We start from the raw sequence: 15,193 nt of genomic DNA, 5'->3' as shown, positions 1-15,193 counted from the left end.
TTATTCCTATAATTTTTTTCCCATAAAAAATTTAGATTTACCATTGTAAGGGTTAAGAATGTTATTTACGTGGGTTTGTCACAACCCTATCGATATTTTATGTATTAGTTAAATAATAATAAATTAGGTTAAATAAACTCACAGATCTTATTCTTCAACTCCATCTTCAAGTCCTCAATCTGCGAGTTCTTCTGCGACAGCTCTCTCTTCAGATCACTTTCTTCCCTCTTCTGCCTTTCCAGTTCCAACTACATTTAACAAATTCAATGAAATTGAGATTTGGTTAAGTGAAAAGAGAAAGATATTTGGTAAGTATAAAAAGTTAGTTTAGAAGGTTCGAGTGGAGTACCTCAAGGAAGTTACGTGGGACCAATTTTATTTTCTTCAGTTATAAAAATATAACAAATTATTTATTTACTAACAATGTTCAGGAGTAAAATATTGTTTTTTGTGTGTAATTGATTCATTAAAAATAACCTAAACTAATTGTTTGATTGGTGATGTGGCAATGAATTGCAACCTGATACTAGTAAAGGTTAATCAGCACATCCCTTTCCGTACCAGGTGCATTGGTAAAACAAATGCAGCGTATTTCAATTGTCTATTACATGAAGGTAAGGTAATCAGTCCTAAGCCAGTGTTGAAACACATGTAAAATTAATGTTTCACGCCGAGCCTGCTAGGAACTCCTCAAAACTTTCTGTTATTCTTTTAAAACTTATTGCGTTAGTTCCAAGTTTTCAGTCTTGGAGGAAGGAACTTGGCGGAGTCAGCGAACTATAGTCTGATTTTGTGCGTTTAACTAAAAAATATAACTGCGCACTTTAGTAGCGGTCTGTATTCTCAATCTGCGAAAATACCCTATTGATGTTTGAAAATACCCTTTTTGTGGTGTTTATTTTGAGTCAGGTGTTTAGGAGTCGCGGTGTTTACCTGAAGTTTGGTGGCCGAGTCCCAGTGGGTGGTGAGGTCGCTGGTCAACTGCTCCACCTGGCTGCAGTACCTGCGCTCCACGGAGCTGCGTTCCTCCATCACCCTCCGCGCCTGCTCCGACAGCAGCTCTCTGACGCGGTTCTGCTGCCTCTCCAGCTCTTCCTGGGGACAAGGCACACCACCCCGACTTGAGCTATGGTTTTTAACGCCTTTAGCATACCGAGGCGCGGACATAAAACGAAAATGATTTTGTATCGCATTCGTGGAGTGTGCCTTCAGGGGTGATATTAGATGACCATTATATTTGTCTATCGATTAATGTTTTAAAGTAACTATGTTATATTGAGTAAATTGATGATAACATGAAAAAAGGAAATATTGAAACAGCTTATGCCACAGTAAAAGATTTCTTTATAATGAAAATTGGAAAAGGTAATGCAATAAAAGCAGAAGACGTAAAACTGCTATTTGAAGACGCTCAAATAGGAGAGAGATGGAAACAATACCTGGAAATGCTGTACAATGGAAACGTCGATGAAACAATGATTCTTAAAACGTAATTTATATTTTGTTTGGTGAACTATCGTACTCGGTAAGGAATACTTTTGAATTATTTAGTTTTTATCTCATTTATTTAGAAATAGTGTTTTATTTCAAGACAAGTGATAAAAGTCAGACTTAAACAAAGATGCACCGGTACGCAAATGAATTATCTAGTTTTATTAATTACTTTTTCAGCGCTTGGCCCAAAACTCGAAATAGCTGCGCGGATGAGTCATTGCTTTCTAATGACGAATGCGGGTTTCGAGTCCTAGGGGCTTTCCAATTATGTTTTTTTAAATTGTATTTTTTAAATCAAATGTTTTTGCTACATTAGAAAATATTTTTACTGGAACCAGCCATTTGTTATGGATTATTTATCAAATATAAAATAGACTTGTTTTTTATATGCCATACTACCGCTATGGACATTTTATCAGAATTTTCGTAGCTTACCAATTTCAAAACTCACCGCTCGCCACTGCTATGTTGACTAATACCCGTATGCAGAGACAAACCTTAAGGTGAGGAGAGTACATTCTATTGTCTTCACCTTCGGGTTATTCTCTGCATTTGAAATTAGAATGTACTCTCCTCACCTCTCTCTCTCTCTGCATACGGGTATTAATGGAAAAACACAAACTTAATTACACTTAATGAAAAAAATTGCAATATTATCCATTTTGAATCTAGAATAAAATGTCACAAAGTAGATGATTACATAAATAATGAACGACTAACTGAAATTGAACATGTTAAATACTTTGTACTAACAATAAACAGACAATTGACATGGACAATTCATATATCAACAATTTAATTAGCACAGTGGCGACATTATCGAGTATTTTTTTAAAAATCAAAAACTTTGTTCCAATAACGGAAAAAAATCTAATGTACGAAGCCTATGTAAAAACTAAAAATATGTTATATGCAACAACTATGGGGAAAAGGAAATCAAAATGACATAAACAGACTACAAAGACAGTAAAATAAAATATTAAAGTTAGTATATGACCTTCCCTATCTAACAGCAACTAGAGAACTTTTTAAACAAACTAAACAATTAAATGTAACTGAACTCTTTAAACTAGAATAATGTAATTGTAGACGAAGAATTAAAACTTGAAAAAAACTGTAGTAAACATGAACACAATACGAGAATATCAGAAAAATATTATATACGAGTACAATATTTTAAAACGAGAAAAGGACAATCGAGACTAATAAACCATGGACTGAAATTACACAATAAACTACCAGACTAAACTAAACAAAAGACTCAGACAACCTTCACAAAAGATGTTAAAAATATTATTATCAACAGTAGAATGTGAATTTTAAAAGTAAAAATAATTTAACATATTACAACAGAGATGAATAACATTTAAGATAAGGTAATATAGAAGTCTAGGCATCTACATGGCTTATGACCTGTCAATGGCTGGTTTAAGTGGCCACTTTACACACTGTGTAACATTCACCATTTTGCCTATGTTTGAACATCCATATTTCTTCAATTCTTTCATTTGTTGATTTTAGTGAAGTTAAAGAGCTGAAACCTTCATTGTTGTGAAGAGATTCATCTGACTGAATTATTTCACATACTAGGCAACGCCTGAAAACAATTTTTCAATTTTTAAACTTCTTCTTGGACCAGCTGGTTTCATTACAAGTGGTGGCCACTTAAATCAGCCAATGACAAGTCATAAGCCCTGTAAATGCCTAGACTTCCATATTCCCTTATTTAAGGTATTCTCCGTCCCTGTTGTAATTTGTTAATCTTAATGACTCCCGAGGGGGTGAAATCCAGTCTTTTGTCTACGAACATTTTGACAAACTCAAATATTGTTAAATGTATGTAACCTAAAAGGGTTTATCAATGAAAATTTTAAAAAATAATAATTTATTAAAACAATCAAAAATGGCCTTGAAATCTAAGAAATATAAAATATAATACCTTTAGTCGCCTGATCTCCATTTCCAGCTGGACCTTGTCATGATTAGCCTGGAACATCATATCGGCTGACCTCTTGGCTTTGGAGACCAGGTCGGAGTCGGTGTCCTTAAAATCATCGAGGGATGACTTAAGCCGAGCCACCTGCGCCTCGAGAGATGACTTATCTCTGAAAATACATTCAAATTCAATAGTTAACTATAAAATTAGCACATTTCCAATATCCCTTAAGAAGTTAGTTAGAATATTATGATCTTTAAAGTTCTCGCTGTTTTCCAAAAGAAGATGGTGTATCTTAGCCTTTTTACATTGGGCAATACTGCAGCCAATTTATTTTATTTAACAAATTTACGGACAATATCCAACAGGTGTTCGGCAGAACGTTGAACATACGAAAATGGGAAGTACGAGGGGGTCATTTGCTACCTACTCAGCCCCAAAGATTTGACCGAGGCCCCAAGATTTTTTATATGTTTTTTTTTTTAAATTTGGAATCTCGTAACTTTCATACATTTAGCTCCTATAACTTTTTTTATGGGCAGATCTGATTTTTTTATATTTTCATTAAAATCCTAATGGTTGATAGGTCCTTTTAAAATTAATATTTGTTTCATGGTATTGGTAGAAATTATTTATTTTTCCCTATGTCCACCGATCCTGTTAAGTTTCGAAACATTATAACCTTTTTTTGTAAAAAAAAGGGAAAAAAGTATAAACCGAACCGTAAATTACGGTATTTTACCGCGACTTTTAGTAAAATTAAGTAATTTCACATCTATAGTTAGAACACAAAAAATACATGTGATTTTTCTCAAGCCTGGGTGTTCTGTGATGTAATTCACCACTGTGATTGGGCCTCCTGGCCTGTTGTAGTGCAAAAAAACAAATCAAAACTGGTATGTTTGTTGGCACACCTAAAAATTCTGGGCCTATGCCTATTCCCCTATGGGAATGAGAACCATTGTTAGTTCTATGGTTTTCGGTATGAAAAAGTAAGTTTTGTCTGAGGTTTCTAGTTGGGATATAATCTTATATTGGCCATATTGGCATTCGCATTACGTGATGGATTAAACAGTCCGTAAAATAAAGCAGACTACAATTTGTAAAATACATAAATAAAACAAATAAAAAAATAAACTACACTACAGATAAACTTATCCCCACTAGATTTCCTCTTTTAAAAAAAAAACGGCAAGTCCAGGGTTTTGGTCTTCTGTATTCTTAATCCGCTCGGACAGGGTGGCATGATGGCGCCTGTGGTAAACAATTGATGACGGTGTTTTTACCTCTGCAAGTTTTCAATCTGGCGTTTGAATCCGTCCATGCAAGGGGAGTCCGGCAGGCCTTCGGAGAGCTTGCGACGAAATTCACCATTTTCCTCCTGGAAAAATACGATATTTTTTTATTTTTTTTATTTATTCTATCGATTAGTTGTATCGAACATCGCCGCTCGTATGGCAAAAAAGACGGAATGCGGCGGAAAGTGCCGATCATTTAAAAACATCATCAAAACATTAGAATATACTCTTTTTTTATTTATTTTTTTTATTTTTATATGGGAGTTGCTTTATTATTTACCTTGCTTATAATATACAAGGTTTATATTTCAAAAAGTGTATTTTTCTGCAATTAAATATCTTAAAATTTATCTAAACTATTGGGATCAGGGGGGACATATTAATGTGGGCTAATCAGGAACTTCTCAGCATTTGCTCACGTGGAGAGGAAACCACTTAAAACTCTTCAGGAGAAGCCGGCCTGTTGGCAGCAGTCAACGGGCCTGCCGTTCCACTAGAGGAGTGTGTATATACTCTTAGATCAAACCTAGCGGCACCATAGACGGAGGCGGTTTCTACACGAGGAAAATGTTCGACTGAACCAGAGTTGCCACAGACTGGATTAAGCGGAAATAGGTAGATTCTGAAAAATAAATCGGTAGATTTGGTAGATTCGGGTTTAGAGGGGGGAAGAGGGACACAAATAAATTTAACTGTTGTTCAAAATTAAAGCGCCATTTCGCCTAAGGCCGTTGTTTTAAATAGTCGAAAACGCTTGATAAATGAACAATTGAAAACCAAAAGGACTGCAATATGTGAATCACCAAAATATATTGATTCCGGCTCGCTGGCAAACTGGCCCAGAATAAAGGAGTAAATTATAAATATTTTGTATGTAGCACTATAGTCCTTGAAATATAGCATGATTAGAATGACAGTTGTCAGAAAAACTGACGACATAACTTTGTAGTAACGTCTAAGGAGTGATTTATATTGACACACGAAAAATCATTCGTATCTGACATGTTCATTTATTTTTTTAATACAATGCTTGACATTTAAATCAACATAAATGTATGAAATCAGTTTTAAAACTAAAAAAAAAAAACTAGACAAACCTAATTATTAACGACCTTCTTACAAGGTTAAATCATTTTGCAAAAACATTAGAGATGGACAAATTGATCAATGTAAATTGATCGAATAAAAAAATAATTCATTTGATGCTGTTCATGAAAAAAGTATGAATGTTTTATTTTTTGGTGAATAGTGGTCTTAAACACACTATACTAGGCTTGTTTTTATATCCATTTTCGGAAACAGAGTTTCAAAACTGATAAAATCGATTTGATCGGTACATGATCAGTAATCATTAATTTTCTATCACTATTGACATTCGTTTGGCAGCTGTCATTTTAGTCAAGCTAAATTTTAAGGACTATAATAAATAATAAACTAAACACGATAGTTAGTGAAACATACATTTTGCATAACATTATCATAATGCGCATGCGTTAAAATGCACAATGTTCTATTCGGATCCCTATATTTAAAAGCTAAAAGCTAAGTTGTTGCTAACTCATAATTTCAACGAACGGAATATGCTTTTAAGTTCTATCGATAGATGGTGTTAATGTATTATGTTTGAGTTCTATCGATAGATGGTGTTAATGTATATTATGTTTAGCATAGCATAGCATTGTTACAATGCATTATAAACATTATAAAAAACAAATTGCTTTTAAAATACATATTTAAAAAAAAATATTTACAAGCAAAATGAATTAAAAATAAAAGTATAATTTTACGGGTGTGAGGATCGATCGTTGTACACTCAATATATACAATGTTTTTGACGCTCTCTCCGACTGGAAGCGTGGCGTCTTCTGTAATCCGGCTACTCGGAGGTCGGGTGAGGAGGATGGTCTGAGGTCGGGGGTCCTGCGGCTGGGTTGCCCGCGTCGACCGGGCGTCCGCACTAAGCCTCCCATCGACATGGCCGCCCGGGGGGAGCCCCGGTCGGCCAGGTTGGCTAAGGAGGGGCGCACCGGGCCAGGGGGGAAACCCAGCAGCCAAAAGTCCCCGTGGGGGGCAGTAGTGGGACAGCGTCCGGGAGCGAAGCGCCCAGCTGCAGCCCGACCGACACGGCCAGACCCAAATCTTTTGTCATTTTTTTTCTTGCTTTCAGCGGCAGGAACAATACCGTAATCAAATGGGTGCGAAGGTTTTCACGGTCACTGTTATTAATATGTTTCTTTTTTTGGGTACCTGCATTTTCTTTAGGTCGATATTAGACTGAGTCAATTGCGCTTCCAGTTCGGATATTTTGGACTCAAACACAATATTGGGTCCCTCCATGCGCCTGGACGGCTTGCTGGCTTTCTTAGATTTTGTCGAATACTGAAAATGAAATTAAAAACTTTAAAGAAACATCTTTTGCGTTTTTATGATTTACCTAAATATTCCCACCAAGGCTGGTTTCCGTTGTGATGGAGCGGGATTTGACCCTCAAACCTCTGGACCTCAAACCAGATCCCAGCACTCAATGGCGGCCTCCGCGGTGTAATGGCTAAGACTTTTGACTCACGCACAGAAGGTTCCGGGTTCGATTCCCGGGTAGAACACAAAAAGCCTAGGTGTTCTGTGTTGTAATTCAACACTGTAATTGGGCCTCCTGGGGTGGTATTCCAAACGCTCTCGCGGCCGTATTATCTCGCGTATTTACATACAAAATACACGAAAAAAACTGTTTTCTCATGCCACGAGAGCGGATCAGAACAGCACCCCGGACCTGTGTGGTGCAAACAAAATCCCAAAATTAAAATACCATTTTTTGACATTATACTTGTTTTGACATTTATTTATTTCACAGTTATAAAATGTACAGAGGTTTATTGTTTCAGGTCCCGACTGGCTAGGGAATTCCTGTGTTGTCGGCACGACCTTCTCTTTTAGATTTTTTTGTCTCATTAAATGATGCTTATATCAATATATATATCAATAATAATTATATCAAAAAATGTGGTTGAGCCGATAATTTGTTTCAATGTATTTTAGCCAGAAGAATCGCATGTAAGTAGATACTGGCTAATTTTGATTTGTGAGGTTGCCACGCCTGACGGGACATTTGTTGGTTGGCAACACTGCTCGTCCTCCGCGCCATTCTTCGCTTTTTTCAACGAGTTATGTTCACACGCTTTTCTAATTGTTGAAAAATATTTCTCGCTTTTTCGCCGTAAAAGTTAATATAACGCCGCGAACATTTTATCATCCATCGCCATTGATCATCATCCGCCGCGCCGCCTCCAGACTCCAGACAATTGTGTGTATGCAGTTTTCCCGTTAGCGCGTGAGCTGATCGCCGACAAAGAAGAAGACTCAACACCAGGTTAGTCAGTGTTTTTACATATTGATTTTCTCTGGTTCAAGTACATTTAATAAATTGTTGGCTGCATAATCCACTAGCTCACGTTGTCAGTTTTGGAGAAAATAATTTAACTGTCCGCTATAGAATTTAAAAAAAAATTAAATTCGCAAAGGAGAAGCCTATTTACACGGCTTCTCCAAAATGAAAAATAAAATGGTTTATGTGTCCACTTTACGCACTGTGTAAAATTCACCACTCTGCCCATGTTTCAATATTTCTTTAACTCTTCCAACTGATGAGTTTAGTCGAAATCATTTTTTTACGTGTACCTTGTCAGGAATCAAACCCAGGACCTCAAGAATGGTAGACGAACGCGTCAACCATTAAATAACGAGGTAGACTCATCTCCACTCGATTTCCTTATTCAGGACTTTAACCCGAGAGCAGTCATCGAGTCGAAAACGCTAGTTCAAGATTCCGGTTCTATTTCACACGCAGAACTGTATTTTTCATCCACCTGGACACGGAGACGGGAATTGATTCAATAAAGAGTTAAATTCAATAATTTCCAAATAAGTTTCTGAGATATCTCTATATGAGAGAGTGCGGGTATTATCGCTACAACAGTTTAGAGACTAGAAGGAATGTGGATTTGACTACGCATTTTTATCGATTGTTGCGTGGTACGGTGGATAATACTGAGATTATGATGAGCATTGGTTCGTATGTTCCTGATAATTACCTAAGACAGCGTCAGCATGGATTGTTTCATATGCCGATATTCAGGACCACCCTGCCTGTTGGAAGGGCTATCGCTATACTGAACAACATCGCTCTGGACGTTGATCTGTTCCATGTATCCGAAAGGGTTTTCCGGAGCAGGATTCTCCTACTATTTTGTCTAGTCTCTTTATGTATTTTTCGTCTTTTTTTAATATGTACGTCTTAAATTTTAGTTTGTAATGTATGTATTATATAAATTAATCGAATTGAAAAAGCACGCAACTACACTGGCTCAGTATCAGGCATAAAAGAAACATTCACATTCTATCACTTCTTCACAATATTTTAAATAATCCCACTTCGCCTGTTTATCTGAGAGAGCTGATCCAACCTCTTTTACATCACGGACTATCTCTTCGTTCTAGTAACGAGAGAACCCTTTTAATACCCTGTCATCGCTCTAATTTTCTTGCCTCCTCTTTCACAGTAGTACCCGCTCGATTGTGAAATAATCTACCCACTAATGTCTTTATTTACATTTAAGTCAAGATTGAAATGTCACTATCTCAATATATCATTTGTTCCTTTATCCTTCTTCTTTCCTTCCCATCCCCTCTTCTCTCTTCATAGTATAGTGTTAATTTTTTAAAATATATTTTTATTTTGTTGATCTTTGTTTTTAATTTTCGTATAAAATTGTAAGATTCAATATGTCCATGTATTTATAATTTTCTCAAACTGAACGGTTTGGGTAGGTAGGAAGAAATTGCCTTAAGGCAATATGCCCGCCCTTATATGTATATATATATTGTAAATGTATATAAAGTGTCAAATAAATAAATAAAAATGGTTGAGTATCACCTTTTGGTCGCTGTCCGGGTCGAGGTCGTCTTCTTCGCTGTCGCTGACTCCCGACCTCTGGTCCATGACGCTGGAGATGAGATGGTTCTTCTGCTTCTCGTGCAGAGTCTCGTTCTCCGATATCACCTCCTTTACCTTTCCCAGGAGGTTATTCAACTCGTCCTATTAAACCAATGCATATTTGAGGCACTGAGCCATAGGAGCTTAAGCGGCCTTCGACATCAATTTAATCCAAATATCGATGGTCCCTACGTATACTATCGAATATGCATTTGGAAGGTATACAGGAGAGCAAAAACAAAGCTTAATATATTTTTTAAGAGAAGCTGACAGATACAGTAGAATTGCCAAACACGTGTCTATGAAATACGTCAGATACATATTTGGTAATTCTACAGTAACCGATAGCTTCTTAAAAAATATTAAGGTTTGTTTTTGCTCTCCTGTAAAACTCGCAAAATGGAGATTCCATAGTATAGATGAAAAAATATTCCAAGTTTCAAGCCACGCTATTATTCTTATTCTTAAAGGGGGGGTCAGTGCTATACAAGATCCTGTTGTCACTGCAATCTGTGGAGATCTATTGTGACGGGTCCCCGTGAATGGTTCTTGCCCTCCGAGCCCAGATCCGTAAAGTATCGGACTATAAGTTAGGGGGCAAGCTCTTTAGCATCCTCAGGTTTAACCAGTGGTCTCCTGAGGATGGGGCTTCTTTTATAATGTAAAGCATCACATTCATATATAATGTGTATAGGCGTTTCATCATCTGCACTGCAGAACCTACATCTAGAAGTTTCGGAAAGGTTCATTCTAGCGTGGTGTTTGTTCAATCTGTAGTGCCCTGGGCGGGCTCTAGTGATAACCCTTACCAAAAGCAAAACTTTGCGATTACCATTTTATCAATTTTTTCGCATGGTGTGGACCAGGTACTTTTCTGGGCCATATCATGCGCGGAAGCAAATATGCGCTTCTTCAAGCTAATCATGATGGGGAAGATTGAAGGAAAGCGTGAAGTTGGAAGGCAACATATGTCCTGGCTGAGAAAAATCTGTGACTGGACGGGAGTGCGCGGTTTCGAGGCGCCGTTCCAGTTAGTACAAGACTGGAATGCCTACTTTAGAGTGATCGCCAACGTCGGGAAGATTAAAAGACTAGTAAAGCGAAATATAACCTCATTCGTTTGTAATGAAATACACGTTCAACAAGAACCTCACGACGCAGGCTAGCAAAAGGGCAAAAAACCTGGCAATGAGACAAAATGAGCATATCAATCAGTCACTCACCCTACAGTAAGAGCTTTCTCTCTCCAACTGTTCAATGTATTCCTCCTGCTTTTGTATGAAGCCCATCAGCTCAGGATCTCCGGACGCCAACTTCCCACTCTGAGAATGATTTCCCAGGGGAATATTTTGACTAGAGGGATTCATATCTGCAATAAAAAAGAGTTTCGTTTGCGTAATTGGGATCTTCTTGAATTATCCCTGATCACTGGACTACGCCGTTTTTATCAGGTCATGGTAAATTCAACGACAAATTAATCGTATTTAATATTATTCCCCTTCGTGCTTCGATTCCCCTTCGTGCTGCTGCGGATATCCTAATCAGTCTTCTGAACACATCCTGTAATCCTGTTCCTTTTCCCCTCTCTATGGTTACCGAACGGAGCTTCTCGCTACTATCCGTGGCCCTGTTATAGGTCCTGTCGGATATACAGATCTGGTGGCTTCCAAAAAGAATTTCGAGGCTTTTAAAAAGTTTTTCAATAATTTCGGCGAATCGACCACGTCCGATCAGTTTAATCCCAGTCAGTGAAGAATTTACTTCCCTCTTTTCTCCATCCAATGAAGTGCATATTATGTACTTATGGATGACCTTCTTGCTACCACATTACAGAGAGCTCCTTGAGGCAGCTTTTGTCGTTCGGCAACGAGCAACTTTTCCGTGTATGTGGGCACCGCCAGCGAGACTTATGTCCTCAGGTGCGGTGTGCGGAATATGGTGTTCAAGTTGTGTTCAGCTCGCAAGAGTACGAATGACGTCGACGATCGCGTGGACCCCAAAAAATTGACAAATTCACACTGCTTGCTTACATAACTAATTGCTGAACGCTGCCGACGCTAGGGCACAAAGAGAATGAAAAAGAAATGGTTCAGAAGAAATTTCTGAGGTATCTTTACGTAAGGGTAAGGTGCAAATAATATTCGTAGTTGTACCCGTCTGACTTCTTACTGGGAATGCTTGGGTACAATAGTTTGGAGAAAAGAAGACATGCATACTTGCTTACGTATTTTTTCAAATTTATCCTTGGTATTACGATCAACTTAGGTGTAATGGAGAGTATTATTCTTTATGTTTCTAATGACTATCTTAGAAAAAGGCAGCTTAAGCTGTTTTATCTTCCTGCTTGCAGAACCAACCTGCCGATGGTAATGCCAGTAGGAAGAGCAATGTCTTTACTCAACCGCATCTCTCCGAATATCGACATTTTTCATATTAGTGAAAAAAAATTCAGAAAGGATAAGTAATTGCTGGGTATTTTTAGTTTACCATCTTGGTCTCAGAGTAATATCGCGTAACCTAGAGAGGAGCCCAAACGTAGGAAAACCATTCTTTGACTATTGGGTATTAAGTTAGCTACAGTTTGCAGCAAAACAATGGGCCGTACTCAGGTCGAGAATTGCCAAATGGATATTCATTTGCATTGTAATTACTTTTAAATATGTACCTGTGTATCTATTATTGCAGGGTTATTCCAATTTATTTTTCTATGATTTGCCTATATTTATTTAATAAATCTGAAAATACGCGTGTGCGTTTATTTTTATTTTATTTATTAATTTTATTAAAAATATCGTTATGTTTGATATTAAAATATGAGTTTGTTTGTTTGTCCGTCACATCTCCGAAACGGCGAGTTGTAGCGGCTTGAAATTTGGAGACGTCATTTAAGATGCGATTTAAAGGTTATTGTTGCTATTTTCGAGTAAAATTTGAATCGACCTCTACTCGATAAAGACTCAAACTTTATATGGATGCCTAGTGCGGCCCCGACATATTGCTCTTAATTGACTGTCATTATCAACATTAAACAGAATTTAATTCACAAATTTATCCCCTAAATTGAGAAAAAATAGTATCTGAAGTAAATATGTTGATATAAGAAAAGTTTCTAAGCAACATAATACACGTGTCGGGACAATAAAAGCCAAAAATCAATGTAAATCATGGGAAAATATTCGGAATCAATTACCTGTGAAAACTGACTCCTTTAACACCTTTGACGCTCCTACTGGTGCAACCAAAAATACTGCAATTTACCATAGTCGATTTTTATTTATTATAACGTAAATATCTAAGTTATTTACAAACAAAGCCAAGCACAGCTACAAAAGTATCCGATCGAACCGTTATGTTTATGTTGTCAAATAAAACAAAATGGCCGCCAATTTGTTGCTAACCAACATCGCTTGCGTTCTATGAAACATAGTGATAGGGCGTCTCTCTAGGTTACGCATTATTACTCTGAAATCTTGGTACATTTTAATTTTAGCATATTTTTTCGTAAATGCCTTGAAATATTTTTGTAATGTACACAAACGTATATTAAATAAATAAATTGAAAAATGCGGTGTACATCAATCACATTACCTGCTGCATTCATGGCTGCGTCGGCTCCGCCGTAGTTCTCCCTCGCGTAGAGCGGGTACCTTTTGGGCGGCGGGGCGGCCTTGGCGGGCGGCTGGTACGCGGGGGCGTACGTCTGGCGCAGGTTGGGGTACAGGCTCAGCGGGTAGCGGTACTTGGCCAGCGGGTCGAAGCCCTCGTCGCCCGACTCGTCCAGGTTCCTGATGGAGGGCGCGCCGACCTTCGAGCTGCGCGACTGTCGGCAGAAATAATAACACGGTCATCGTCGTTTCCCTGCCACAGGCGGTGAACCGGAATTTCGATTGATCATCTTTGGGCAGAAGGTAAGGTGATCAACCTTGCGCTTCAAGTGCCAGTCCGGGAACAAAGAAATTTTGCATTTTAGAGCCATCTTAAAAATCCACATTTCACGTCAGAAATCGAACCTAGGACCTCAAATACCTCATTTTTGAGTACGATGTAATTGGATGGGGTGGTGCGAGTGACACAGTTTTAAATAGTGTATTTGTTGCACAAAAATCCATAATTGAAATATTACAAATCGCAACTTATGACACCAAAGCAACTGTATGCTAAAACAATACTCACTTACAGATTCAAAAACCACTCTCACTCAAACAAAAGACATAACCCCAACAATACAACACATACAAATAATATCATCACTAGATCCTCAACACAAAGACAACTTAAACAAATACATACTAATACCACTTTCGGACAAAGGAATTTCGAGTATTATGCAGTTAAAATCTATAACTTACTTCCACTGTCCAATAAAACAATTAGTAACGAGAAAATGTTCAAAAAGGCTATAATAAAATGTAAAGTGGAGCTGGTTAGAAGTAAAATGGATTGTCTCATTCGCCCAAACCAATATTGAATCAACTGCTTCACAAATGTATAGTTTATTTTATGTTTTTGTTCTTTATTTTTTTAATATAAACAATATAAAAGAAAAGTGTTTTGAAATACTGTTTTCCAAACCGAGAATCTTCAAAGAATTTGTGTATCCTGCAAGTTTACTCTAGGAGAAAAATACCACTGGGTGTAAGATGTTCAAAATATAGTGCACTTTCATTTCATTTCATTTTTCAATTCATTTCATTTTTTGCACCACAACAGGCCAGGAGGCCCAATTACAGTGGTGAACAGTGGCAGAACAACTAGGCTTGAGAAAAATCACATTTTAATTTTTGTGTTCTCACCGGGAATCGAACCCGGAACCTTCCGTGCGTGAGTCAAGCGTCTTGACCACTACGCCACGGAGGCCGCTGTATGTAGAAATAAGCTGGAGTAATCGGCTAGTTCCTTGGCTCATTGCTGGCGCTGGGCGCTTTATTAATATTTTTTTTAAATTTGTAGAAAATTACAAATAGTAAATGAAATATAAACATAAATACGTAGTGTATAAAACTGTCTGAACATTTTGATAATTATATATGTATGTAATTAGTCTTCGTTGTATATTCTCACATGTAAAAAATATTAAAAAATAACAATATTGTCAAGTGTTCTCGGCACGGGTAACCCCAGTGAGGTCACAATATTTTTATTATTAATTATTGTTTATTACTACTACTACTACTACCATCACGCCATTTCCCCGTAGGGGTAGGAAGAGAGAATGGACCGCCACACACGTCTATCCTGGCATACAATCCTAGCCTCTTCCACATTCATACATCTTGACATACATGCCCTTCGGTTCTGTCTGCTTTTGACATGACCAGACTTAAGATTTTGGTTTACCTGATCATGCCACGTCTTCCTTGGTCGTCCTCGTCTAACGTTGCCGTTCATTTTTGCCATATATACTTGTTTTACCATTCTCTCGTCGTCCATTCGTTCTACGTGACCAAACCATCTCAGAGACCCTTTCTTAATCTT

General features: G+C 37.5%; 1 protein-coding gene and 1 non-coding gene across 2 annotated transcripts in view; one reads left to right on the top strand and one right to left on the bottom strand.

The window, feature by feature from the left end:
* LOC148273879 (serologically defined colon cancer antigen 8 homolog) overlaps positions 1–15,193 on the bottom strand; it is a 43,056-nt gene that overhangs the window by 18,484 nt on the left and 9,379 nt on the right. The window contains exons 3-10 of the mRNA XM_088238013.1: positions 13,307–13,538; positions 10,942–11,087; positions 9,659–9,820; positions 6,976–7,107; positions 4,717–4,811; positions 3,434–3,599; positions 934–1,095; positions 143–248 (exon numbers count right to left, since the gene is read on the bottom strand). Of these exons, the coding sequence (XP_088094139.1) occupies positions 143–248; positions 934–1,095; positions 3,434–3,599; positions 4,717–4,811; positions 6,976–7,107; positions 9,659–9,820; positions 10,942–11,087; positions 13,307–13,538 (1,201 nt within the window). The remainder of the gene's footprint in view (positions 1–142; positions 249–933; positions 1,096–3,433; positions 3,600–4,716; positions 4,812–6,975; positions 7,108–9,658; positions 9,821–10,941; positions 11,088–13,306; positions 13,539–15,193) is intronic.
* Positions 6,575–6,871, top strand: LOC148273880 (signal recognition particle RNA). The gene has a single exon (XR_015824442.1).

Source organism: Micrasema longulum, unplaced genomic scaffold (genome assembly GCF_059751315.1).
Source record: "Micrasema longulum isolate JH-2025_06_02 unplaced genomic scaffold, ASM5975131v1 h1tg001818l, whole genome shotgun sequence".
Lineage (NCBI taxonomy): Eukaryota > Metazoa > Arthropoda > Insecta > Trichoptera > Brachycentridae > Micrasema > Micrasema longulum.
Note: the sequence above shows the minus strand (reverse complement) of the source record. Positions and strands in the feature narration are given on the sequence as shown.